The 27,605-nt window shown below is 43.6% G+C and overlaps 2 protein-coding genes across 2 annotated transcripts in view; both read left to right on the plus strand.

The window, feature by feature from the left end:
- LOC310756345 (uncharacterized protein) overlaps positions 1 to 27,605 on the plus strand; it is a 34,025-nt gene continuing 6,420 nt past the window's right edge. Inside the window, exons 1-2 of the mRNA XM_083600176.1 lie at positions 1 to 382; positions 21,692 to 21,758. Of these exons, the coding sequence (XP_083456302.1) occupies positions 324 to 382; positions 21,692 to 21,758 (126 nt within the window). The 5' untranslated portion in view covers positions 1 to 323. The remainder of the gene's footprint in view (positions 383 to 21,691; positions 21,759 to 27,605) is intronic.
- Positions 9,680 to 13,727, plus strand: SOWAHA (sosondowah ankyrin repeat domain family member A). The gene has a single exon (XM_083600153.1). It carries the CDS (start codon positions 9,883 to 9,885, stop codon positions 11,350 to 11,352), a length of 1,470 nt encoding a protein of 489 aa, XP_083456279.1. The 5' UTR covers positions 9,680 to 9,882; the 3' UTR covers positions 11,353 to 13,727.

Genomic DNA, 27,605 nt, shown 5'->3' on the forward strand with positions numbered 1-27,605 from the left:
AAAACACTCTGCCGTCCTTTTGAGGGGTACAGGCCATAGCTCAGCCTTAGAACATCTGCTTTGCATGCAGAAGGCTCCAGAATCTGCGGTATCTCCAGACACAGTTGTGAAAGGAGACCTACTGCCAGTCAGTGTAGGCATTGATGAGTGGTTTGGGTCACTGGTCCGAGTTCATATAAGGCAGTTTCGCACCTTCCTTTTCTGTTAACATAGATACCTCCGCTGGCCTCAAAGATCTTCCACGCACACCACCAGGACACCACTGGGATTCCATCCAATGGTTCTGTAGGTTTCGTTTGCTGAAGGTGTAAGTTACAAATTGAATGAAGAAACGAAGAGTTACAGATGCTGAAGGCAAACACAGTGGGTGGTTTTCTAAGAGGTAGGTGCTCTAAACATAATGATGTGTCAAGTTAGGCATGCCTTGACAGTTTTACAAAATTAATTCACCAAGGAACCAGTAAAAACTTATTTAGTTGAGGTCTGGTGATGGGAAACACACATTACCCTAAGAATTCATGATTTAAATTATGTTCTAACATTTGGGTTAGACCAGGGAAGTTTTGTAATGTTTTAATGTTTCATTGTTTTTGTGTATGCTGGAAGCCACCCAGAGTGGCTGCGGCAACCCAGTCAGATGAGTGGGGTACTATTATTATTAGTTACCGGATTACATTCATCATGATGATACAAACATCCTTTAAAAATTATATAATATAGTGTTGTTTATAATGTTAAAGGATTTGCTATCAGATTTAATAGGGCTACTAACAAATAGGGCTATTAACAAAGAAGTGTTAGTAGCCCAGGATTTTCAGGTGATGTCTCTCCATAGAAGCCAGGGCTTTTTTTTATCATCATCATCAAACCTTTATTGCATTAGCATACAGCCATAGCAGGATAAGACAAAAATGCTAGAGAGAAGCAACCTAACAAGATTCAAACGATATTACTGGCATTGTGACATTTAAATTACCCTAAAACAATAATGTAAAAATTTAGTTGCCAGCGCCGGGAATCTAAAATGCAGATGTATATAAAACATATAATGGCCCCCAAAATAGGCTCGGCACATTAGGTTAAAAAGGTAATACAAAGAATTAAAACAGGTCCAGGTCTGGGACACACTACCCAGTCAGTGTAGCCCTGAGTTTCAAAGCCTGCACTATAAAGATTGCCACCCCACGTGAAATTTGGGGATTTGCATCCACAAGAAGCGATTTCAAACAGTCTTCCTTAGATGTGATGGAGGGCGGGATCAAGAGGAGGAGCTTAGTTCTTATTAGCTCATAAATAGGGCAGTAGAAAAAGAAATGTATGAAGTCCTCTACTTCATTCATTGTGCATGGACATAGACGCTGAGTAATGGGGGTCTTAAAGTAAATCCCCTGCAAGAAGGCTGTGGGTATAGAATGGAAACGGGCCATGGTAAACGCTCTTCTCAAATTGGGCTCCGTCAAGTCTATCAAGTAGTTGGTCAGTGATCTTACCACTTACACTTTAGGGAGCCACTTGGAGAGGCGAGCTGTGGTGGACTGTGCCCGGTCCATGGCCTCGTCTCTTGTAAGAATCCAGGCCCGGATATTGTGATGGTCCCAAGATGACAGCGTGTCAAGATCTGGGAGGGAGTAGCGTGCCGTGATAATCTCCATGGCCTTGGACCATTTGTTGTTATGAGCACAAGTTAAAAAGGCTTGCCTGGCTAGTAGGGAGCCTGGGGCATTGATTAATTTACAATAAAAACTAATTATTCTAATGTGGGCTCTCGCAACAATAGAGGGGAGGCCCAGTTCTGTTCTTAACTGTGCAGCAACCGAGCCCTTGGGGAGGCCCAGTAACTTTCGTGCAAAAGAGTTTTGTAGAATCTCGAGCCGTTGTAGTGTTTTTAAATTCCACCCCCAGATTTCAACCCCATACAGTAACATCGGGAGGACTTTGCTGATAAATGCTTTTCTGATTGGAGGAACCAGCTGGGCGCCTTTTGCATAGAAGAATTTCTCCAAGGCTTTGATGGTTCTACGGGCAGCCAGGATGGTCATATTTAGGTGAGCTGACCAACTAAGCCCATGCTGAAAAGTGATGCCCAAATACTTGAATGCTGAGCAATATTCAATAGAGTGGCCCTCAAATTTCCAGAATGGCTTCCGAGTTTTCGTGCCAAAAGTAAGAATTTTGGTTTTGGCGAAATTGATTTTGAGGGAGTTGGTATCACAATACGTCATGAGCCCTCTGAGCATGTTGTTTAAGCCCTGCTTGGTTAAAGACAGTTTCACCATGTCGTCCGCATAGAGTAATATGGGGATCTTGCGCTGTTGTAAAGAGGGGGCAGATTGGTTTAGGGCCATCATGGTTGTAACGATGTCATTAATGTAGAAATTAAATAGAAAAGGGGCCAAGAGGCAGCCCTGTTTGACCCCTTTATTCAGAGGGAAAGAATCAGAAAGAGCTCCCAGAGGGCCAAATTGCCAGGGCTTTTTTTTTCACCTGGAACTCGCCAGAACTCCGTTCCAGCACATCTCAGGTGGGCACCATTGCCGTTCTAAGAGAATGAGGGAGGTGTTCAGGCACCTCTTTTTCTAGAAAAGTAGCACTGATGGGAGCTAATTGTTAGAAGATGACTTCTTGATACAAGCCCACTCTTTATTGTTCTAAATAGGAAAGCCAGTCAAAGGCAAGGGTTGTGGAGGGACATACCTTTCGACCTCCCATCTAAGGTTGATGTAATCCAGTGTTTTTTAAAAAAGAAAAAATGGGTGCCGGTACTCAACATGAAGTTATTACAGTAAGGGCCACACTTTTAACATTTGTGGGGGCGGGGATAGTGCCCTTGAGTACCCCCAGGAAAAAAGGCACCGATGTAATCTAAGTTGCTGTGTGTCTTAGGAAGGTAACAAAAAAGGAAGACTGCAGTTTTCTGAGCACAGCACAAGAGGAAGAGAGCTCTGTAAGCATTTGGGGAGTTGCCTCTTCCTAAAGATTTGATGTGTGCCAGTGGTATTTTCGGCTGGAGTGTTTAAACTGCACATCCACCCATGCACAGTCTGTGCATTTGTAAATAAACCCAGATTTTGCAAAATGCCAGAAGCCTCCAGCGACTTCCTTCCAAAATAGTAGTTGTTGTCGTTTAGTCGTGTCTGACTCTTCATGACCCCATGGACCAGAGCACACCAGGCACTCCTGTCTTCTTCCAAAGTAGTAGTAGATGACAAAAGTGGGGTGGAGGTGGTTATTTGACCTCCCTGCAGGTGAAGTGCTTCTGCTTACCAGGAGGGGGAGAAGCGAGGTGGCAGTGACGCTGGTGTGGTCCAAACACACCAGCAGAGCCAGTTTGACACTCCATCACTCTCCCTGCCACCTCGGCCTCCACTCTCCTTTGTGGTGAGCAGCGATGATTCACTTGCTGAGAGGTCCAGAAAGTGTCTCTGTTCCACCACACCATCTGCTACTGTTCCATAGGAAACCAAATCTGAGTAAGGTCATGTACTACTAGGACATCTCACCTGAGCAGCTGGAGACTTATCAAAGGGACTGCGAAATGTACTCCGCAGCAAAGGTGACAAGAAAGAAGAGAAAATATTTGGAATTGACAGGAACTGCCGAAGCTGATCCTGGCAACTTTGAAGTTATTAGCCGTGAGAATATTTGGTTGTTTTTTTTAAAAAAAAAAATTTAAAATGTGGGTACTGTTTTTGCTCCTTTGTACTTTGCCACCTTGGGCGCCTTTCACAGGGGTGGCGGCAGCAGCAAGGTGGAAGTTAAATAAATAATAATTTCACATGTTCTGTTTTATAAGCACTTCCATATAGGAAAGCAGTATGAAACCTGAGCATAGATAGCTAAACATGATAATCAGACATTAATTTTGCTGTGGTTTATTTGTACAAGGAAATTGTGACTGTGGCTTCCCAGTGTTTGTACATATAGCAAAATAAACATTCATTTGTTTTCGCAAAAACCAAACCTCAATTATCGCATCTGAAAGAGTATTTATGAATTGTACCCACCATTGTGACTTCTGGTTCCAAGTGCATGCACACGGAGGCACATAATTTTCTTGATTGCAGCTCATAAATATTTTGCAAGCAAATCAGTCCACATACAAGTGCACTATTCATGAATAATGTTGTTTGCATGTATTTTGTACATTTCTGTGGCCCTGAATATACTTATAGGTGTCTCTGAACATTTCACTAACATTTCCAAAGCTGCTGGCACCATTAGTGGGAGAATGGTAGGAGGTTTAGTTAGATCTTGATATTTCATCTGAGCTAGGGTTCACCAAATCTTTATTATTATTATTATTATTAGTAGTAGTAGTAGTAGTAGTAGTATTTTCATTTATGACAAATAAAGATTTCAAACAGAATCATCTTTACATATCATATTTTTACTTCCCTCCCCCTCTTTCTGTGGTTTCTTTTATTTACTCTATTTTCCTGCATATTCCAATTTAAAACTATATATTTATTTCCATCCATTTTATATGCGCTTTCAATACTGCACGTTTTACATTAATCCAGCTAATGTCTTAATTTGTTTATTATGAGTTTGTAAATATTCAATAAATGATTTCCATGCCGCCTTAAAGACTTTGTTATCTTGATTTCTTATTCTTCTGTAAGTTTTGCCATTTCTGCATACAGTGGTACCTCGGGTTACATACGCTTCAGGTTACAGACTCCGCTAACCCAGAAATAGTGCTTCAGGTTAAGAACTTTGCTTCAGGATGAGAACAAAAATCGTGCTCCAGCGGTGCGGCGGCAGCTGGAGGCCCCATTAGCTAAAGTGGTGCTTCAGGTTAAGAACAGCTTCAGGTTAAGAACGGACCTCCGGAACGAATTAAGTACTTAACCCGAGGTACCACTGTATTCTGTTAGTTTCTGTAGCCATTCTTCTTTCAATGGGACATCTTCCTCCTTCCATCTTTGGGCAAATACCATTCTTGCAGCAGTGGTTGCATACGTAAATATATTTTTATATTGTTTAGGTAACTTCAATCCCATAATTCTTAAAAGAAAAGCTTTTGGTTTTTTGTTTATGTTTTTGTTTTACAAAAGTTAGGGCTCACCAAATCTTAACCCCCATGATCTGTTATGAGAAAACCCAACATGGACTAGGGCTTTAAGAACACAGAAGTAATGAAGTCAAATGATTCCAACAGGCAAGAGGGATGGCCCTATATAGCTGTTGCTGCTAGACAGACTCAGGACAGCCTTCTGCAGGAGATATATCAGCACTGCAGAATCTCTGTAAGGCAAAGAGGTGTTTCCAGGAGAAAGGCCATCTCCACAAAATTCCCACAAACAAAACAGGTAGCCTTGGCAAAGGGCGCGGTAGTGTGTCAACAATGTGAAAGGCGGGGCAAGGAAGTTACACAAGAAGCCAACAAACACCAGAGGGTTATAAGCAACAGAAGGATCAGGCTCTATTAAGACAGCAAGACCCAGCATGGCAGAACATTCTGCAGAATGTTTTGGCAGGAGGATTAGTCACTTGCCCCAATTTTAATGGGACATGGGAACTATTACAGGCCGGGTGTGATAAGTTCTGTAGGCGCTTTGAGGATAAAATCACTTGCGTGCACACAGATCTTGATGCTCCTGTTAAAGCAGCCTCTGCTCTGGCAAGGTGCCTGGTGTTGTCCTATTGATTCTGTGGGGTCAGTTCCAGTTACAGAGGCCTGAAGATGTGGATGAGGTGCTTGTGACTGTCCATCCCAGCAGTTGCCGCCTCAACTCTTGCCCATCCTGGCTTGTTTGAACAGATTGGGGTGGGAGTGGCTGAAGAAGGTAACTAACGCATCCTCGCATGAGACGGTGGTCCCTTGAAGGAGGTGGTGGTATATCTCCTCCTGAAGAAACCCTCCCTGAACCCTGAGGCACTTGACAACTACTGTCCAGTCACTGATACCTCTTTTCTAGACCAGGCGCTCTAGAGGCTTAAAGCTGCAGACATTCCTGGAATGTCACCAGAATATGTGGGGCACAATGTTATCAGGATGCCAATGGCACCCAGCACTACTTATCTATTAAATCTGGGTCAGGAGAGGCTATGCACAATCGGAACCAGTGCCTTGACACAATGGGGGTTAGTGAATATATGATATGACTCTGAGCTGTATGGATCGAAAGTCACACAAGGTGGTTAGGCTCACTAAATATTTCTGACTACTGTTAGATACATAAGAAGCTGATTTATACCACGTTTATCTAGCTCAGTATGTGTCCAGTTGTAGGGGAAGCTACAGAAAAACACTTCCCCCATTTGTGTGCCCCAGCAATTGGTATTCAGAGGTATACTCTCTCTGATACCCGGAGCTTTTGCATGCAAATTATATGCTCTGCCACTGATTCATGGCCCTTCCCTGTTGGAAGAGTCTATCCAGAGCTGCTTTCATTAGTTGTACAAGCATCTAACACAGCTAAAAGGTCTGCTAATGTTTTCATGCATCCACTTTCACCTTCCCATTTGATTTTGAAAGACATTAAGAAAACCACACCACTCTCTGCCTCCCCGGCAGATTTGGCACAAAATCACCCCCTTGCAAACAGTTGGGCAGATCAGGATTTAATTTCATGACCCTGAGAGCAAAACGAAAACAAACACATGGTACTGTTGTGTAGTGTAGTCTTCCTGCAAAAAGGCCTTTTTGGTCTTGCCAAAGCATACATTAGTATTAACAGGGACTAGAGGCAAGAATTGCAGAGCACTTCTAATTTTTTTCAGAAACCTAAAAAGGCATGATCCTATTCATTTTCATGTAGCAATATATTTAATTACATTACAATAACAAATTCATTTGGCAGTCCAAAGCAGTGCAATGCTCCTTTCAGAATGCTAAATTTAAACCACGAAATCTTGCATAACAGTCCCAGGAGCTGCAGAGTAAACGATGACTTGAGCCACTAAAACTGTCATATCCAGATACAATTTGGGCAAGCAAGGCAGGGAACACCACACTTGCCGCACCCATCCTGACCATCACATCAGCAAGGTGGTACCAGTTTCATTGAGGCCCTAGTGGACCCAAGAAACGTTTAGGATGCCATTGCCATGCAAGGTGCCAGTACAGAGGAGCCCCTGCTCCACCTACCCTGCTCCTGCTCATAGAAATGTATTTATTTACTTCCACATACAAATTGCCTCCCATCAAATACTTCAAAGTGATTTCACAATAAAAGCCATCAGCAATAAAAACAATAGCACATTTTCATATATTTGAAACAATTATGACAAAAAAACCCGCACACCATAGTCATGTATAATACAGACATACCTTTGATCCCGAACACCTTGGCTCCCGAACAAATTGGCTCCTGAATGATCGAAACCCAGAAGTGAGTGTTCTGTTTTTCGAACGATTTCGGAAGCTGAACATCCCGCACGGCTTCCAATTGGCTGCAGGAGTATCCTGCAGCCAGTCATAAACCGCACTTTGGTTTCCAAACGTTTTGGAAGTCGAACAGACTTCCAGAATGGATTCCATCCGACTTCCAAGGTATGACTGTACAAGTGCTTCACTTGTGTCCCTGCACTTGAGTGCCGCTCCCTACATGTAAACCTATGGACTGTTATGCCTTACAGAAGCAGGCAGATTTAATAGACAGCTGGAAATATATGTGTCACCAGAACTGCAGCTTGAGATGCATACAGATGAGAGGTTCTTGGGAACAATAAAAATGCAATTTACAAACCTCAATAATTGTACTGAAAGCTGCGGCTTTGGCTTGATAACTGAGGGCAAAAAGTATTCATTACTTCAGGAAATTGTGGCAGAAATAAATCAAGTGAGCATCTTTTATTAGCCCTGGCAATCTTGCTATAAAAATTATTTGATCCGTTGCCTTTAGAAGTTAGTTTGGCAAGTGGAATTAAAAAATGCTGTTGCTCCCGACCCCTTTAATCTCTTCCATATCCAGCTGTAGGTAGCGAAAGGGTGGACTGTGCAATATTATCGAGATGGAAGATAACTTCTTAGCAAAGCTTATTCCTTCTTCTAAAATCACTTAAGGAAGGGAAATGCAGTCCACTATATAGTATCTAATAACTTACCATGGCAGACATGGAAACATGAGGGAGGTGGTCATTTGTGTCATCTATTCATGCAGCAAGAATAATTTTAGCATTCTTTTGCTTCTACAAATTTCTGATTGGGTTCAGAGTAAGGTAACATTTTCTCTCCACCTCTTGGCTAAAAGGTTAGGGTTGGGTTGGCATCCATCTTTCTCAGAAGCCAATGGAGAAGCGTGCCTCTGGGGGTGAAGTCAGATTGTTGGAAGGTTACAGCACCTGCAGTGGCTGTAGAAACCAATACGGGAGAGACATGTTTTATTGCAGCTGGGGCAGATGTAGGCATCTGGTTGCGCTGCTGCAGATGCACCATGGCATTTCTTCTCTCTGTGCTTCTTCCAGTGGTCATTTCTCCTCTGGTCATTGCTATGGATAAACAAGTTGACTGTCTGTCTCCAGGCACTGTGGTCGTCTGCAAGAAATTACTACATGATGGGGTTGATGTTGTCAGTCTTCAAGTCACATTTGCAGACATCTCTGTGGTGCAGAGTTCGTCTGCCAACATGCCAGTAGAGCACGTCCTCTCTTTAGCTTTAAACAGGAACAAACGACAATGCATGGAAAACCCGAACTGCTGTTTGGTCCAATAGAGTGCTAAAGAGTGGTTCCCCCAGGGGGAAGCAGCAGGACAAGAGGAAGTGTGTACAAGCCCAAAATGTAGGACCACCTTTCTAGTTAGATTGCATTCAATGCACACGGAAAGCACATGACTTCCCCCAAAGAATCCTGGGAGCTGTAATTCAACATTGCCCTATTCAGTGAGGCTCTCACCTGTGGACAAGCAGCAGCTGTGTCAAGTGTACACACCTCAGTCTAACCACAGCTTGCATATTCAAATCAGATGGAAGCTGGCATCAAACAGCAGAATTTCTCTAGCGGCTACAGGATGCATATGGATCCTGGCTAGCATCCTCACGTGCACTCAGCTTCAAACACCAGCAGTGGGAGCGCCCAAGAGCCCGAGTAAACGGCAATGTGTACACAGCCTTAGAGAAAGCCGGATTATAAACAAGTAAGCGTAGCAATAAGAGTGGGTGAATGGTCTGTATATATATTCACCTAAATATGTCCTCTCCCTCTGCGGTTCTTGCTCTACCAGATATCGCTGATGGCAACTGCAGACGCGTTAATTCTCCTTATCAGAGCATTCTATTACAACGTGCACAGGCAAGGTTACTACTACGAACACCCATGAAAATATTTTCAAGGCGGCTGCACGAGCAAATAAGCGGTTCTGCCCGGTCCACGATGCCCGCCGCATTGGATACCACGCTCGATCAACGAGCTGCTGGTTTAGCTCGGTGCGATGGCGATGCAGCCGTCCAACCTGCCACTGGCCGCGCGGCCGCTCCTGGGAATCAATGGCAACGAGTGTAGGAATGTTTCATTTCTGACTTGCGCGGGGAGGGGAATGCGCCTCGCTTTTATCTTCTTCGCGTGGGATGGAACCCGAGATGCGCGCTTTGAGGGCGCAACCACTTGGGAAAGCGAGGCGGGGGTGGGGAGAGCCTTGCGGCGGTGCCTGGAAGCCGCGCTCGGCTTCGGGAGAGGCGCGCGGGGCTTCCGCCTCAGGTGTGTCCTCGCCTACAACTCCCAGGCACCTCGGCTGTGGGTGGCCTTTCCTTCTCCTCCACTCCACCCCGCCGCGCTGCCGGCCAGCTGGGAGAGCGCCAGAGCTGCTCCTTCCCTCAGTAGAGGCGGCGGCAGCGGCAGCAGCAGCAGCAGGTGGCTTCACCCGCCCGGGAAAGAGCGCGCGACGCCGCCGCCGACTCTCTCTCTTCCCGCGCTGCGTCTGTCCGCGCTGAGGCGGGCATGGCTGAGCCCGAGCTGAGCCAGGCTGCCGTGCTGGGCTTCCTGCGGGAGCGCGGCGGCAAGGTGCGCAATTCGGAGCTGCTGAGCCGCTTCAAGCCGCTCCTGGAAGCGCCCGGCGGGGAGCCCGAAGCCCGAGCCGCCCTCCGCGAGCGGTTTAAGCACTTCGTCAACAACGTGGCCGTCGTGAAGGAGGAAGACGGAGCGAAGTTCGTGGTGCTGAGGAAGAATTGGCGCCTGGAGGAGGCGGAAGTGAGCGCAGCGCCCGCTGGGGGGCGCTCTGGCGAGGAGGAGGAGGAAGAGGAAGGAGAGGAAGGCTCGGCCACTTTGGCGCCTGCCTGCCATGCCGGCCCAGAGGGTCCAGAGCAGGAAAGCGGACCTGAGGCGAGCCCAACAATGCCTGTGTCCCAATTGAAGAGCCTGTTTCAAAAGGAGGGCATGGAGGCACCCAAAGCCCCCGGGGACCAAGAGAAGTTGGCTCCCAAAGCTGCCCCCCAGAAACCCTGCATGCTGCCCGTGCGCTGTGTGCTGCCTGCCAGCGGGGCCAAGGAGCCCAAGGACCCGAGCCCCGAGCCGAAGCAGCCCGAAGTCAAAGACTGGCTCCAGGTGGGGCTCCCAGTCATCACCCCCTCTACGTCGCCTTACATGAAGAGGCGTCAGCTGGAAGAGATGGGGTCTAGCTCCCCTTACCTGAGGAGGGTGCCGAAGTCTCAGAAGGTGGGTGAGGAAGCGGACTGTCCCGCTACGACCGTCCCTTTGGAAGCCGCTGAGCACGAGTGGCTGGTGAAGGCCACAGCCGGCCAGTGGTCCCAGCAGCTTCACGGCCTGCTGCTGAGCGACAAGAACCTGGCGAGCAAAAGGGACTTCATGACCGGCTTCACCGTTCTGCACTGGGCAGCCAAGAGCGGGAACTGTGAGATGTTGGGTAAAGTCATCGAGGTGGCCGAGAAAGGTGGCGCTCATGTCAATGTGAACTCCAAGTCCTATGGCGGTTATACCCCGCTCCACATCGCCGCCATACATGGGCAAGAGGAAGTCATCGCCCAGTTGGTCAGGGATTACGACGCCAACGTTCACCTGAGAGACTACAGTGGGAAGAAACCCTTTCAATATTTGAAAGAGGGCTCCTCTTTTGCAGTCAGACACCTCTTGCGGGATCCCCACCTTCACACGGTCTCTGGACACAACGCCTCCATCAAGAAGAACCCCAAAGTGGCGGCTTCCATTTTGAGTTCCACTAGTGCTGTCCTGGGGCTTTTGTCTGATGACACTGCTTTCTATGAGCTGACCAAAGGCTTAAAGAAACCAGCTACGCTCAATAAGTTCTTTAATGCAGCCTCAACCCCAAGGAGGAAGCTGAAGTCCAGAGGGACTTTCTCGTCCTATTCTTCCTTATCTGAGGCAGTGGAAGATGACCAAGAGGAAGCAACGACAAAACGCAGACCAGTTTCAGAGTTGTTTTTTGGTCACTAGGCTCTGTCTTGCTGAAATCAAAATAATATGAATACTGAAGCAGTCATGTGTTGCTTATTCTTTTGCAGAAATACTTCTGCTTTTGTGTTTTTAAATATGTTTCTCATTAGATGTCTAATCCAGGGACTGAATGCATTCTCTATAGGGTTGTATACCAGTTGAATTCAGTATTCCTGAATGTGATCTTTGCCTCATACATTTCACTGAGAATAGTTTTGCTCAGCAAAAATTACCCTTACTAAATCCATGTGACATTTCATGCAGGGCTTGGTTTGTTTTCTTTTGTTTTAGTGAGTGAGTTTAATGTGAGACCCTTATTTTGTTAAGTCCCAGACACAGAAGTAATACACAAGCCAATGGGACGTATTCCCAGGTGAGTTTGTATAGGATTAAGACTCTTTCTTGGGAGTAAGGAAGTCCCATGGAATACAATTGACTTCCTTTTGAGGAAGCATGAATAGGATTGAGTTGCATGTCTGAAAAGGACGGGAATAAAAATGTCAATTTCAGATAGATGCCACTGCATATAAAGCAGTACATCTTGAAACAAACACTATGTTCAGTTCACGGCATGCACATTTTTTAAAGAACAAAATGTTTCCTTTATAGCCTCTAAAAACTTCTCATCTGGGAATGAAAATCATTTCAGGGAGGTTCTTTGCATCCCATCCATGCCTGTCAGCAGAGATTAATGAGTTAATTAAAGGTAGTGCTGCCTTCCTAATGCTGTGCCATATTTAGTATTAAAAACGTTGAACATGTTCTGTAATAGTTTGCATTGGATGCAATTCTTATGAAATCCACCTTACAGTTCAGTGAATCTGTGATCCCTATGTTTAAAAAGGAAGGAACAGTTATGCCGTAGTAAAGCTTTATTTTGGCTTTTAAAGCAGATGCCAAAAATTCAAAATGTCAGTTTTTTAAATTACAGTTTTAATTATGTTTGAAAAGGGATACATAATTTTAGTGGCATGCTGGAGAGAAGGGCAGTTCATTATATTTTATACTTTGTATTAAAAATGCCTCCTAGTAAGAATTTTACTGCATGCAGAAAACAAAATATACAATGAATTTGGAGAACCAGCTCTAGCCAACTTAAAAAGAAAAGAGAAGAAAAAGCCCTAAGCATCTCTACCTCAGTGCTGTATTTATATTATCAACTTAAACTGCAATCCCAGCCCCACTTACCTGGGAGTAAGCACCATTGACCTCAATAGGACTCAGTTCTGAGTAGGCATGGCTGAGATTGCAGGTGGAGATATGTCTTGTTTTATTCAGAGAATATATATAATAGTTTTTGCAAACTAATGAAAACCTGTGTGATTCTAAATGCCATAACAGTTTGACAAAATATACAAACCTCTTGTCCTCTGAGTATAACTTTTCAAAAATGTAACAAAAGGAAAAATCTATTTAGGGTACATATTTTTATATGAGGAATAGACTAATGGAAATATAGCTCTTTAAGATAGTTATTTTTATATTGTATATTATGTAAATACTGACATGTTTTGGTGTCTTTCTGGTGACGAACTTTTATGTAAACTAAGGCTGGGCATGTTAGGTGCACCATCAGCCATCATTAAACACTCAAAAGAAGTTTGCATCTCAATGACATAACTAACTTAAAATATGTCAAGTGGTAAGGCTCTGTGGGTAGTTTTTAAAAAGACATTGTGGCTCTGTGAAAATTCATTTTCGGTATGATACTCATCTTGATTGAATAATGCTCTGCATGAACTAAAAGCCTTTTGTAAATAAGGGTAGTTATTGTCCCACCATTAAAAAAATTGTATGGATGATAGTTCAGTATAAATTGATTTTAATACAATTGACTATTTAGTGGCGTTGTATGGGGACTTCTAACCTAATTCTGTGGCGAGGTTTATGGATCACTTTAAATCACAGTTACAGTTAACTCCAAACAAACATTGAGTTCATAGGTTTGTTCCTGGCTTCTCATGGATTGTTTGCAAGAGACAAACCACAATTCCAGGTTCAAACATAATGCTATGCCAAACCATTGTCTACTTTGCAAGAGCAGGGGGAAGAGCAAAGTAGCTGTGATTTTAGTGCTGTGTACCAGCTTCATCCAAGCGATACATCCAGTCCCTCCTCCAGAAGTTGCAGTTTTGGGATAATTTAAATTCTGTTATTGAAGAAGAGCAGATTCACTTCAGAAAGGATTAGTGATCAGTCTCATGTGTCACACATTTAATCTCTGAATACATCAAGGGCCCAAACAGGCAATGGCTGTAACCTTTATTGATTTTTACGTCAGACTTTGGCCTAGTAAACAAAGGCCCTGCTGTGGCACAAGTTGGCTCTTGGAATGTTGTATCTGCCTTGCTTTAATAAACTCAATACAGTACTACTATCTGGCTACCTATGTGTGCATATGCATAATAGTCTTTGCTAAAGTATTCCACAAGTTGTTGACTTTATCTGCTCAAGACATGGGTAGCTAACAAATTGTTTCTGTTCCCATTCTTAGCAAATAAAAATAGCAAGCTCAATCCAGCGTAGAGCTAGGGCCAAACATTGCCAGACATGGGTGTTTAAATCACACAGAAAGAGGGGAGTGAGTGTGGGTTCAGTTTTAACAGCCATTGGGCAGATGAATGAGGATTGCAAAACAACCTGCAGCTGAGCTCATTCTTATATTAAAGGTTGGCTAAGGAGAAAAGTACTCAGGGATTTCAAATATGAGGTTTACCAGCCCTTGGCCATGTGCTCACTTTGCTGTTAAAAGTGGACCTTCTCCAAACCCCTTTCTTTGTGAAGCAGGTGTTTGTAAAAGGAATATACAGTGGTACCTCGGGTTAAGTACTTAATTTGTTCCGGAGGTCCGTACTTAACCTGAAACTGTTCTTAACCTGAAGCACCACTTTAGCTAATGGGGCCTCCTGCTGCCGCCGCGCTGCCGGAGCATGATTTCTGTTCTCATCCTGAAGCAAAGTTCTTAACCTGAAGCACTGTTTCTGGGTTAGCGGAGTCTGTAACCTGAAGCGTATGTAACCCAAGGCACCACTGTACTTGCATACTAAAGGAAATGCAAAGACTGTTTCTCCAGTGTGACTGATTTATTAATCAAAGATGAAAACAAGTGCCATGCATATGTAACATGCGTATTTCATTTGCAATATTTTATAGGTAATATCCAACTAAAGTCATTCCCAAAGAAGCCTTATTAAAACGAATGGATGGATAATAATGAATGTATACACTGAGTATGACTAAGAGTGGGTATTGCCTTACGCTAGCTTTCCAAGCAACTCTGTAGTAGTTTTCCTTAAAGAAACTAGGGGTTTCTTAGAACAATGGTTATTGCCAACATTAGTCCTACTCAGAGTAGACCCATTGAAATTAGTGGACATGACTAACCTAGGCTCATTAATTTCAATCAAGCTACTCTGAATCTAACTTAGTTCAGTGCAGCCCCAAACTACATGACCAGCAGAACTATATTATCCATGTCAGCTGACACTTTTGGCATCACTGCATTTATACACAAAGTTACAGCATGCTGAGTTTTTTTTACTAATCACATACCCATGGAAGTCATGAGAGCCTTACCAGGAAAAGAGAGAGAAAGTCAACCACTGAATAACAAATAGCATTTGGATTACCTTTTGGAACACTTTTCTTTTTGTTTCATTCTTTTTTCATTTCCCTTGCTCCACTGAAACTTTTCATTAAAATGTAAACAAAAATTTAGAAAATCCATTTGGATTATGTTGTAAGGTGTGGCAGGGACTTAGCAGTACAGAGAATATCCCCCCCCCCTAAAGACTTTGCAACTGTATGAATCAATGATGTTATCAAATGGTTCATTACCCATTTCTAGTGAACAATGACATTAATTCACTTTAGTTATCTAAGCTGTAGTTAATTAACATAGTGAATGAGCAGTAAATAACAGCATTCTCATTATACTAGAAGTAATTGTTCTGCACAAGCAAATTATATATAACTACCACAACGGGAAACAAAAAAAACAACAACCCTTTATTCACAATGTCTCATGTGTTTTACTTTAGATTATAAAAGGAGCATAGCCATGAATCAGTTTGCTTCCTTCTGAGCAAAGAAAATACATTATCAAATTGATATGGTACATATATTCTATGGTTGCAAGAAGGTAAAACAGCTCATATAAAGTGTTGGCTGAATATTATGAAATGAAGTGCTCCCTTGTCTACCTAATTTTGAATGGTTTGATAGGACTTACTTCACCCTTGTAAAGGTATAGAAGATTAATGAGTCAGTGGGTAATTCAAAGGAGCAGAGTCCCAACAGAGCTTCCTTTTTATTATAAAAATGTGTGGGATTAATCTTTTGGTTCTTGCATTGACAAAGTCCTCATCAAAGCAACTAGTCATTTCCTTCAGTGTAAAGCATACAAAGAATTCAGCCTATGATTATTGAAATGTATGAGAAAATACTTGTCCTATTACCCAAGGTAATTGTTTTGTCATGCTGATAATAACATAAACTCTCCCACTGCAGGTTAGTAATGTAACAATCCTATGCTCATATTACATCAGGACATATTGCACTGGAGGTACAATACTGCTTACACCAGCAGAATACCACCACCCCCATATCCAAAGTGTGTGCACAGCTTCAGAAGGAATGAGAAAAACACAGAACTAGAAAATGGAAAAATTGAATTGAAATTTCCCGCAGAGTCCAAACCTCTCGTGGCAACCAGTCAGGACTGTATGAATAATACCCACAAGCTGCCCACGCATAAAGCTCCATATGGTAGGGAGGGGCCCCCAGCACGTACCCTTGCATCACAACCACACAAGGATGCCACAGTGCCCTACTCCAGTCATCTCAGTGACTCTGCAACAACCATTCTGAATTTGTAGGCAGAGCACATCTTGTCACCAGACCATAAACATGCTTTTCCTGAGGCCTAAGTTTGCAAGGTGCCCACACCCAGCTACCACAGACTAAAGTTCAGTTAGGTGTAGGTGTTTACCTTTGTTCTCTAAAGAAATGAAAATATGATTGCGCAGAATTGAAATGAAGTCTAAATGTGCAACTTCTGGTCTTGGCTTAAAGATTCTATCACTAGATGTGTAAGACTCCTTAAGCTACTGTGGCCCATTTACGGACTCCTAAGGAGTGAGAGCTGGACCATAAAGAAGGCTGATCACCAAAGAACTGATGCTTTTGAATTATGGTGCTGGAGGAGACTCTTGAGAGTCCCATGGACTGCAAGAAGATCAAACCTATCCATTCTTAAGGAAATCAGCCCTGAGTGCTCACTGGAAGGACAGATCCTGAAGCTGAGGCTCCAATACTTTGGCCACCTCATGAGAAGAGAAGACTCCCTGGAAAGACCCTGATGTTGGGAAAGATGGAGGGCACAAGGAGAAGGGGACGACAGAGGATGAGATGGTTGGATAGTGTTCTCGAAGCTACCAGCATGAGTTTGACCAAACTGCGGGAGGCAGTGGAAGACAGAAGTGCCTGGCGTGCTCTGGTCATGAAGAGTCGGACATGACTAAACTACTAAACAACAACAAAGGATTTCTCAACATAATGAGAAAGGAAGTGTGGCAGGGATTCAGGTTTGGGGTTTAGTCTTCCAAGGGATTAGGAACGTGGTGCGTTCTGTTGACTAGTATCTCTTTTAAGAAATGGTTTAGAAGGGAAACTAACTTTAATGCAAGCATAAACATCCTTTTGCTTGTAAATGCTCAACTCTGAATTGTAACCACACATTTCACAGATGAACATGGTTTAGTGTTTAGGATTTATTAGTGTAGCTTTCAACATACTTGTTTTAAATTTAGTTTTCTTTTAAAAATCTGATGGGGTGGAATTCAACATTGTGATCTTCCAGCTGCTCCACTGTACATTGCAGCTTGACAGATAGAACGATGCCCCTCCTCCCCTCAAGTGCTGTTCTGGGGGGTTCTCATAATCCCCACAACTAATTTTAGGGGGTACAGGAAGTGTGCAGGGGATAGGAGAAAGGGGGAGCAAAGCCCTGTTGTGCAAGCAGAAGTCCTCACACAGAGCTTTCATGAATGGGGCTGGTTAGGTGCCTCCTGCTCAGTTTGTTTAAAAAGATATTGCAACAGAAGTTTTAAAAAAGTAAGATCTAATATACATTTTTGTAAAGCAACTCAGATTTTTAAAAATACTTGTGTTTCAATCAGATCGTCTGTGCAGCCCTTATTTTTGTAAACACACAAAGAATCATGTTGCACAACTTCTGAAAATGATGGCAGCTTGCCATTTCCCCTTCAGTTGTTTCTACCCTGGCTCTGCAGGTACTTTGAGATCTGGTTACTTTCTGCACTTCCTCGAAGATGGAAAATAGCTGTATATGATTGTGGACCCCTATTTTGAATAATGGGAGAGAAAAACATGAAAGATTGCAGTGCTGCTTCTATGAAAACATTGTTTTAATTCACCATGTGCATAGATTTTGTTTTCTCTGGCCCTCGCTCTATGTATTGCTTTTCTGGCTACATTGACCTACATTCCCTTGGTCTGCTTTGTTGTTTGATTTGCATGTGAATCTAAGTAAAGCCGGGCACCGTGACAGCAATTGATGTTTCCAGGGCCAATGCAGTAATGAAGAAACCTCTAAATGAGGATCTTCACAGGATGCCCTTGGTGCAGGCCATTGGCTAGGCACAATGTAGTAATTGTCTGCAGTGAAAACAAATGAGCATGTGCATCCTCTGCCCCCATTTAGCAGGGACAGACCCTGCTTATGATGCTGAGGTTAGTTACTGCTTCCGTTTCCTGGGTCCTGCCCCTGATTAATCACTGGCCCTACTTTTCACTTTGTGGGATGCCTTCTTATAATGGCTAAAGTTATTGTTTGTCTTTTTCTCTTAAGTGCACCTGCGAGTTTGCAGTCTATGATCCACGCAACTGAAATTTTAGAGGAGATATCAGACCAAAGGTTGGTTCGTATAATAGAGAGCAGCAGAACTGCCAGTAGTGTAAGAGAGAACCCAAAGAAAAACGATACGTGAGTCATATGTTGTAGAGTGTGAAGATAGAAAACAGTCTCTGAAGCTGTACCCACAGTTTGCCAGTGGCTAAGCACAAGATACAGTATTCAAAGTGAAACCATATGGTTGTTCTTCTGCCCCCCAAGCAGATGTGTTTTATATTGCTCTGATACAGAACAATGCTCTGTATAGGTAATTTGGCCGCGCTCATTCAAAATCCACATTGAAATATAATTTGCAGCATTTTCACCTTTAAGTTAAGAGTTAGCACAGACAAAGTTTTACCACGGCTGGCAATGGGGTGGAGGGAATTTATGGACTTGGCTGGACCCTGGGGAGCTATTTTAGGAATTCGGGGTCTGGTTTTGCTTCAGAACCAGCACTGCCTCCCTGTGTGATTGCTGCTGTGCAACTTTTCAGTTTGTGCAGTTATAAATTAACAGGGCCACAGCCAGAATCCATGTCTTGGCCTGGTGCATTAAAGGGAAGAGTGTGGAGGGTTTGCATGTGCAAATTAACTCTGGAGTCTCCGGAATGCAAAACCAAATCTGGAGAGCTGCACACACACAGATCTCACTGCAACACAGCTGCTCATGAGAGCAACCAGAAGGGCTTTGAACTTTGCAGAAGGTGAGGCAGTAGCTTAATTCCAGGAAAGTCCAAATGCACAGGTTATAGTTGCTGTGTAGGTGGCCGTTTATGCATCACACACACACAAAAGTACAACAAAAGAGAGTATCTATTTTCAAAGAGACAAAAATGCATCTGCTAATGTTTTGTGCATAGCTGTACACTCGGAATTAATTACTATAATTTAAATAGAAATGCAGTACATCTCACTATACTAAGGAAGATGGTTACCAGGCGACCTGTGTTCCTGTTCATTCTGCCACCCAGTTGCAACCTACTGCTGACCAACTGCTCTCCCTCTTTATGATTCTTTAGCTTTAAATGGGGTTTGGGCCAGACAGCCTTTCCAACTTTACCCTGTAAAGTAAACACATGGCCTGCTGGGTGTGTGCACGGGGAATCTGAATGGAGCCAGGATGCCACATGAGAAGGGTTTTCAATGCAAGGGAGCATCCCATGTCACAGTGTGGGTCACGACTCCTTTATATCCTTAGAGTCACGAAGCTTTAGAGATCCAGATGAAGAGCCCAGACACAATGGAATGCACACTCCTCGGTTTTTGTGTGTGTGAGAGAGAGCACAGTCCCTTCCAAAGCACCTATGATCTTGTGCAGGTCACAAGATGGGAGTGTATCCCCAGAAGACCTCTGTGGGCCTGCACTTGGAACCAGAAGTCACAATTTGCACTGGTGGGTACAATTCATAAATACTGTTTCAGATGGAATAATTGAGGTTTGGTTTTTGTGAGAATGGGTGCAAGCTTATCTGATCTATCAGTTTCTGCTTCTTCATGTTTGTCATATTTATCACGGACTTCTAAAAACTGAAGCTTTGCCCAGATTGGAACAAGCTTCTTGACACTTTCACATGTCAGTTTATTTCTTGATTTGGTGTGAGTATTTCCAAACATAGAACCGTTTTTCACAAGCTGCAGGAGGAATCTGAAGCAGACAAGAAGCCAGAGGAGTCAGAGGCTGTATTGTGCAAAGGCCTTGCCACCATGTTGCAGGGGGGGTGTTTTTGGCAGAATCCTAGACTGCATGCCTGACCCAAATACCTGAAGATGTTGTATCAGCAACATTTGAAAGTATTTTTCCAGCCCCAAGTGTGCTGCTTGTTTTGTAATTCAATCAAACACAGTATCAGTGATATCATCACTTCGATTTCTGCCTTTGAATCTTGGATGTAACAAATTTGCAGCAGCACAAGTTAGTAACTTGAAGGTTGTGGTTGTATTGTGTATGGGCTTCTGCTGTGCTGTACACAGATGTATTTTATACAGGATGTAGCAATATCATCAGAGAGCTAGGCTTAGTTCACCGGGAGAGCACATGTTTTACATCCAAAAGGCTGATTCCTGGCATCTCCAGATAGGGCTAGGAATGCTCCCTGCTTGTAGAAAAAAGCAGGAGATCTAATGCTAGTCAGCAAAAGAAGATACTGAGCTGGGTGGGCCAGTGGTTTGACTTTTTATAATGCAGCTCCCTATTTAAATTCTTCCTAATACTCTTCAGCAAGAGAGCTGCGAGGCTGTGCTTTGCTCATGAGCCAGAGAGATTTTAGCACATGGATGCCTAACTTCTCTCACATCCCACCAAGATTACCATTATATAAAAAAGTGCACATGTCTAGTTCATTATGTTCTCCATGGAGGAATTATATTTGGTACTTCACACAGTATAATAAGATTTTGAAGGCTAACACTTGTACAGCTCACTGAAGGGTTTTAATCTTCCATTCTACAGCTACTTTGCAGAGAACTATGAAAAGGGTAAGAGTGAGCCACAAAGCATTTATCACACACTGTACCTGCACACAGCTCTCTGTTGCTGATAGGCGAAGAAAGCTTTATCTGGAGACATTACCCATGATGGGAGAGAGAAAGACTTATGCAGGCAGTGTCCTAATGGAGGCAATTCATCTGTGTCTGAATCTGTGCTGTATCTCCTCAGAATGCACATGGGATGAAAGCTTCTCCTTAGAAAAACTAGAAGACATAGGAAGGGGCTCACTATAGCCATTCCCCAGACTAGCTTTCCATTTGTAGTATTTTTTTTAAAAAAAATATCTGTACAAAGAAGCATTTCATTATGTTACTTCCCATTTTCAATCTGCCCAGACATCGATTAAACTCCTTGGTAAAATTCAACATTACAGTCTCCATTTTAGACTCTGGAGGGGTGACTTCAGTTTATATAATTACACAGAGGTAACAAACTATCCCTATATGTAGGAGACAAAGTGGACTATACTTCCCATGGTCAGAACCCTGTAAAAGTTTATCTAAAATAGTAAAGACCACTTTCAAGAGTTAAAATCATTGGCAGGGATGTAATGACACTTGTAATGTGGAATCAACTATGGTAAATATGGATATATAACAGATGGACAATGGTAAAAGATGCAGTGAATTTAATCTTAAATATGGAACCCATGGAGGGAGGGAAGGAGGTCCGAAGGTTCAAAAGAACCTTTTATTTTAATGTTTGAAATGGTTAAAGTTAAAATGTATAAAATTGTGAAAACGAATAATAATAATAATAAAGTTTATCTAAAATAGTTGTGTTTTCATGCGCTAGTCTCACATACCAGACATTGCAAGATGGGTACAGCATGGCAAAACTGCAACTATTTCTAAACCTACTATGGTACTAAGCACCATGTTGCTCCAAGTTACATTTGAGAATGCAGCTAATACAAAACTCTGTGCATTTTTGCAGATACGCACCCATTGCCTCAAGAATAGAGCAACAAGCAGGAATTCTACAGAGGCCAGTCATTTTTAAGGTAAGACCTTAGCCTAGCCTCCACAGGAGACTGTGTGCTCTTGATTATGATTGCATTCAAAGGACATCTTAAGAGAACACCAATTAAAAACACTAAACTGATTTGCGTGTGAATTTGTGAGTATACCAGTTCACACATGCTATTGTCTGGAAAATCGTAATACCTTCAAGTACAGTGGTACATTGGTACTTGAACAGCTTGGCTCCTGAACAAATCAGCTCCTGAACACTGCGAACCTGGAAGTGAGTGTTACGGTTTGTGAAAATTTTTGGGAAGCCAAACGTCCAGCACGGCTTCTGTGGGTTCCAGTTGAGTGCAGGAAACTCCTGCAGCCAATTGGAAGCTGCGCCTTGGTTTTTGAACCGTCGAAAGGACTCCCAGAATGGATTAAGTTTGAGAACCAAAGTACCACTGTACCTGCCACTCAAACACACTTTCAATCATTCCCACTTTTTCCCTCCCACCCTCCCCTTTCCACACAGGTGCTTGATAATGTAAAAAACAGCACCAGCATATTCCTTTGGGTCCTGCTCTGCCTCTTACACGCTCACCTGCTTCCCACTCCTGCCTGTATGTATTCCCCCTCCCCATCTCACTTGTTACTATTTCTACGCCCACCTCTTCTGCTACTGCCTGCACTGCACTTTGTTATATCAGAATTATGAAACCTTACATAACCAGAAAGCACTCTCTCTTGACACCTACTTTTCAGCTCTGAGTTACCTTGGAGCTCTAAGAGAAAAGGCGCACATGAATAATAAGTGACTATTCCCAGGCTGCTTGCAGATCCTGTGGGATGGAAGTAGCGATGGAACGCATCGATTTCTTTATATAGTTTTTGAAATGTGTGTAATAACTGAGCCAGCTGGTTAAGCCGCTTGAGCAAAAGGGGAGGTTACAGTCCCCTGTAGCTTTGCAAACCAGTAATTTTCCAGTTCTTTGAACAGGCTATGGAATGCAAGATCTAAAGAGCTCGGTTGCTTAATCTAATGCATATTTGGCTATCATAGCTGAAGGCAGGGGGGTGAACATTTAGCAATTTGTGGCTGCTGTCTTAACCTTTCACCTATGACCTATGATTATCTTATCATACAGTATGTTAAGTCAACTGTACTATGAGATGGGGGAGGGAGGGGGAAGATAATTGTATCGTTCGCAGGGGTGGAACTGCACTATATGGGTATATGGAATTTTGACATCTTGCTGATCTAAGTCCATAGCAGCCTCTACAAATTTGTCTATTTGACTGTGATAGTTGGTGTGTGAACCTACATTCAGTGTGTGTGAGAGAGAGTGAAAGAGAGCCTTGTGGAATTTAATCTTTCTCAAGTTCAGATGTGAACTGATCTGCTCCTCCTCCTCCTGAGCTGAAGTGTGGATGGGAACAAGAGGTAGCCTTCAGATTTGGCCCTTCTCCAGATTTTGCAGTGCAGCTCTTGGCAAAAACAACATCTCAAAAATGTGTATTTTAAGAGAAATTATATTTAGAGATGTACAGGAAATATGCTCAAAAAATTATGGAGTTGTATAATCTTTAAATGCAAATTTTTGTATGGATTAAAAATGAAAAACTATAAACCAGTGTGGACATAGGGTGGAAGGCATTTATGAATAAGCACGGGAAAAGTGACACAAACGGCAAATATTCTGACCCCTCTTATCTGTACCTATTTCCAGGCTTCCTGGAAACAAGATGATGAACTAGATCAGGGTGAGAAAACTCAGGACACAGGACTGAATGCACCCCTCCAGGCCTCTCTTCCCAGGCCACGCCCCCTTCCCCAGGCTTGACCCTTTAACAGCCTCACTCTTCCTCCTCAGGTGCCTTTGCATGGCTGGCATGCATCCCGGGAGTGGGATAATGCCTACTGCTTGCCTGGATGGAGGCTAAAGAGATGTGTTTGCGATGTGGCTGTATGTGTGTAGAAACCTCAGTTTTTCAATGTACAAAGGTAAAAGTCGCACCTTTTGCTCCACACACTTCTGCCTCTAGCCAAGCTTACTGTTTGCATGTGGCCCCTGCAAAACTGTCCATGAGGTAATGTGGTCCCCCGGATAAAGCAAATTCCCCAACCCTGAGCAAGATAGACCTTTGATCGGAGGCATCTTTGCCAATGCCTGACTTAGATCTAGGCTGTACATCTGCTTTGCTCTTGCTGTTTGTCTTATGCCTTGTTCTTCAAAAAGAAAGGGAAAGGAAGGAAGACTGTGCTTTCGAAATTCAGCTCAGATAAATGGAAATAGTATGACATTCCTGCCAAGAGGAATTTGAGTGCAGCAGCAAGCCCTGACCCCAAACCTCCATGAATCGGAGTGGCCTCAGCCTCTGTATTTTTATTTTTATCCTAAAACATATATTCTACCAACTTAAGGATGAAAGAAACTTAAAGCAGCTAATGCATTCAAACATCAAACAATCAAAACCTATATCACAATCCTCAGCCATAAGACCAGAATATTAATATTAACATTAAAAATAAAAACAGTAATCATTTCTAAAGCAGCTCTCTAAACTAAGGCTTGTAGCCAATGTCGCACTAAGCAAATCTCCCATCAGCACAAGGATTTCTGCACAAATTGACCTTCCACCCCCCCTCTTCTCCAGCCCCATGCAAAGCCTAAAATTGTTACAAAGGTTCCCCCAAACCCTGCAGAGCACATTTGGGGAGGGTTTATGTGTGTGGAGGGGGATACCACTGGACTAATGAATCCAGAGAAGGCAAAGCAGGATGAAGCAGGATGTTTAATACTAAATATTGTGTTGTAAGGTAGGGTTGCCATATTTCAAACACTGAAAATCAAGACGGGAAAGTTGTTGAGCTTTTTTTTTGGCAAAGTTGTTGAGCTAAATATTGTGTTTCTTCTCTTTCTCTATGTGTGCTGTGTCTACCCTTTTCTGTACCTGTAGACTGCAGCATGTAGCAACTGGCCGGTTTGATTCACAGCTACTGGGCTATACAACAGTGCAGAAAAAAGGTCATAGTCACTTGGTGCACAGTAATGTGAGGAACAAGCGAAAGGATCCGTTGCTGCCACTAGAAGGTGCTCATTCACCAGTGCAGGGGATATGTAAATGCACAGCCTCCAACAAATGACATAGACAAAAGTCCCTCAAATGCAAGTGTCTCTGTCTTGTGGTACAGGGGTTAGCATGCTTGGAGTTCAGTATTCCCAGAGATGTACTCCTAAGGTGATGTGACACTAGGGTAGAGGAATTAGCTACAGAACATAGCCAGTTGTAATAACATCTGCACAGGTTCCAGGCCTCATTGAACGCAGTGGAGCTTATTTTCCTTTGCTTAGGACTGTGCTGCTGCAGCTAAGGGCTCATCCAGACTTCCACTTGCCCCAGCCTCTTTCCCCTGAGAAAACCCAATCTTTAGAGCTAAATCGGAGCAAACATTGATTGGGTTTTCTCCAGATTGATGTTTGCTCTGATTTAGCACTAAAAAGCAGGTTCCCCGGGGGAAAGCAGCAGGTCAAAGGCAAAACCACTCAGATGCATGCCTAGAAAGCATGGGACAAGCAGAAAACTGCTCTGAGCCGTGGTTTATAGGCACAGGACAAGTGAGAGTGTGGACGAGACCAAAGGCTGTGGCTCAAAATGCAGCTGGATTGTTCTTTCTCTCAGTTTGGATCAAAGCTGGTTTGGGGTGAAATGCATTAAAATGCAGTATTTCGTAAGAAACAATAGAATAGATGCAAGAGAGATATGGTTTGTGGCTAACACGTGCACACCACTTCCCAAACAGGCAGTGGGAGCGCACAGGATGCATACGGCCTAAGTCAGGGGTCAGGAAGGTTCTCACTGAGAAGGCGGCTTGGTTCAGGGGCTGCTCGTGGGCTGGTTAAACGACTCCCGTGGGCCACTTGTGGCCCGTGGGCCTTGGGTTGCCAATCCCTGGCCTAAGTCATGGGCAAGTTTTCAGTTGTTAATTGCAACTGTGATGGGCAAAAGGGTTTCCTTGGAACTGAGCTTAATGTCAGGAATACTAGCTCTTTCTCCTACACAGTATCTCAGGTTGTTGATTGATTGTAAGAGAAGGCTATTACCTCTGATAGGAAAACCAGATCTGAAAGGTAGCCCTTTTGCTCATCCCAACTGCAATTAACCATTGGAGACTTGCAGTGTTCCTTCTCTGGTTTAAGAAACCAACTGCCCCTTCTGATTTTGTTGGACTTCCAACTTCCATCTGCCCCAAACCACCACAGCCATTGGTCAGGGATGATGGGAGCTGTACTCCAACAACATTATGTTCCCCATCCTAGTCTTGAACTGATCGTTCTAGTCCACCGGTTCTGTCCTTTTCTCATTCAGCACCCTTTCCTTGTCCTTCTGTTAGACAAAGGCAGTCAAAGTAACCGACAAATGTGCAAATGGTGGTGGGTGTTTGAAAGGAAGATGTGGCAAAACAATTCATAACATAGCATATGGCCAGTTGGAAGAGTACATTCCCTGGAGCTGTATATTGCACCAAACCCTGTGTTTTTGAGGTACTTGGTTTTGGTTTAATTATTTTTAAATGCCTAGAAATGCCATGTGTATTTATTTACCCCACTCCGATTTTTATGTTACAATTAGAGAGGAGAGATTCTCGCATCAAAGAAAATGAACATTTTAATATATCAATCATTGTAAAATGTATTAAACACAACCAGCATTTGGAATAGATTAGCCGAGTGGAAAGTTATGCCCTCTACACCCAACACTCTAAGGTGACAAAGTTGGGTTTTGGCCAAGGCCAGCAGAGAGGCACTCTAACAGTGTTATCATTTCCATTTTGCACAGAGTATTCAAGAAGATCAGATTCAGCTTAAGAGAATTATTAGGCAATGACCTACCTCTTCCACATTGTGGGGGGGCAGGGCGGGGGGAAGCATTGAGGGTGCTCTGGTGAAGAACTGCCAAATCCCTGGAGCCAGCACCCATCAGAACAGACCAATGGTTGGACCCAGTATAAGACAGCTTCTTATGTCTGTTGCTTCTTAAGGAATGAATGTTATAATTAAATGGAATGCTGTCCAGAAAAACTCATTCATAGGATATCAATTCTTTCACATAAAATCTGGGTACATATTTTGAAAAGGATATGGCTGTATATGGGAAATTGCAAAGAATTTTAAGCACACCTAGTAAGAGTAAGGTAGGGGAGCAAGAAAGAAAGGCAGCTGGAAAGGGGTATTCCTCAACATCCTGCACACCCACTGTCAGGGAACTGCCATCAGTGCCGGAGGGAGAGAGCAAAATCCAGAGGGATTCCAGAGAGCGTCCCGGGATTGGGAGAGGCAGCCCATCTTCTGGGGAAGAGAATCAGCGTAGCACCAGTGGAGAAGGGGGGCAGATGGGGGAAGCGGCGAGGCGGTCCCATGACTCCTTGCCGGGGACCAGCGGGGAGAGTAGAGGTCCTCCGCTGCCTACGCCCTCCTTGCGCAGAAGGCTTTCGCGCAGAGAGAGTAGGAGGAGACTAGGCGTCAAAGAGCTTCTTTGCTGGAAGAAGTTTAAGAAACGCCCACTGACGGATTCTGCCAGCGATTGAGACAGCCACGGACAGAAAAGGTTCACTCAGGCAATACAGCCAGGTGTTTGCACCGGTTTACGCACGAGCAACCCCTAGAACCATCACACCCACGTTCCGAAGAAACAATTCTAGTACGTGTATAGCTCCAGGCTGAGTTTTATGACTGTTTCATAGAGCCCAGAGTTATTGGCCCTGCAAGCTGCTCCTTTTGTTAGAGGGAAGCCCTGTGGTTAAACTGGAAAAGGAGTTTGTTAAAAGGCCTGCAAGTGTTGTGCCACAGAGTTGGTGCTATTGTGTTTCACATTTAAACGTGAACGTTGCCTGTCAA

This window comes from Podarcis filfolensis, assembly GCF_964270895.1.
Source record: "Podarcis filfolensis genome assembly, chromosome: 2".
In the NCBI taxonomy this organism is placed as follows: Eukaryota; Metazoa; Chordata; class Lepidosauria; order Squamata; family Lacertidae; genus Podarcis; species Podarcis filfolensis.

Coding starts and splice junctions, on each gene's coding strand:
- SOWAHA (XM_083600153.1), top strand. CDS start 9,883: ATGGCTGAGCCCGAGCTGAGCCAGGCTGCCGTGCTGGGCTTCCTGCGG.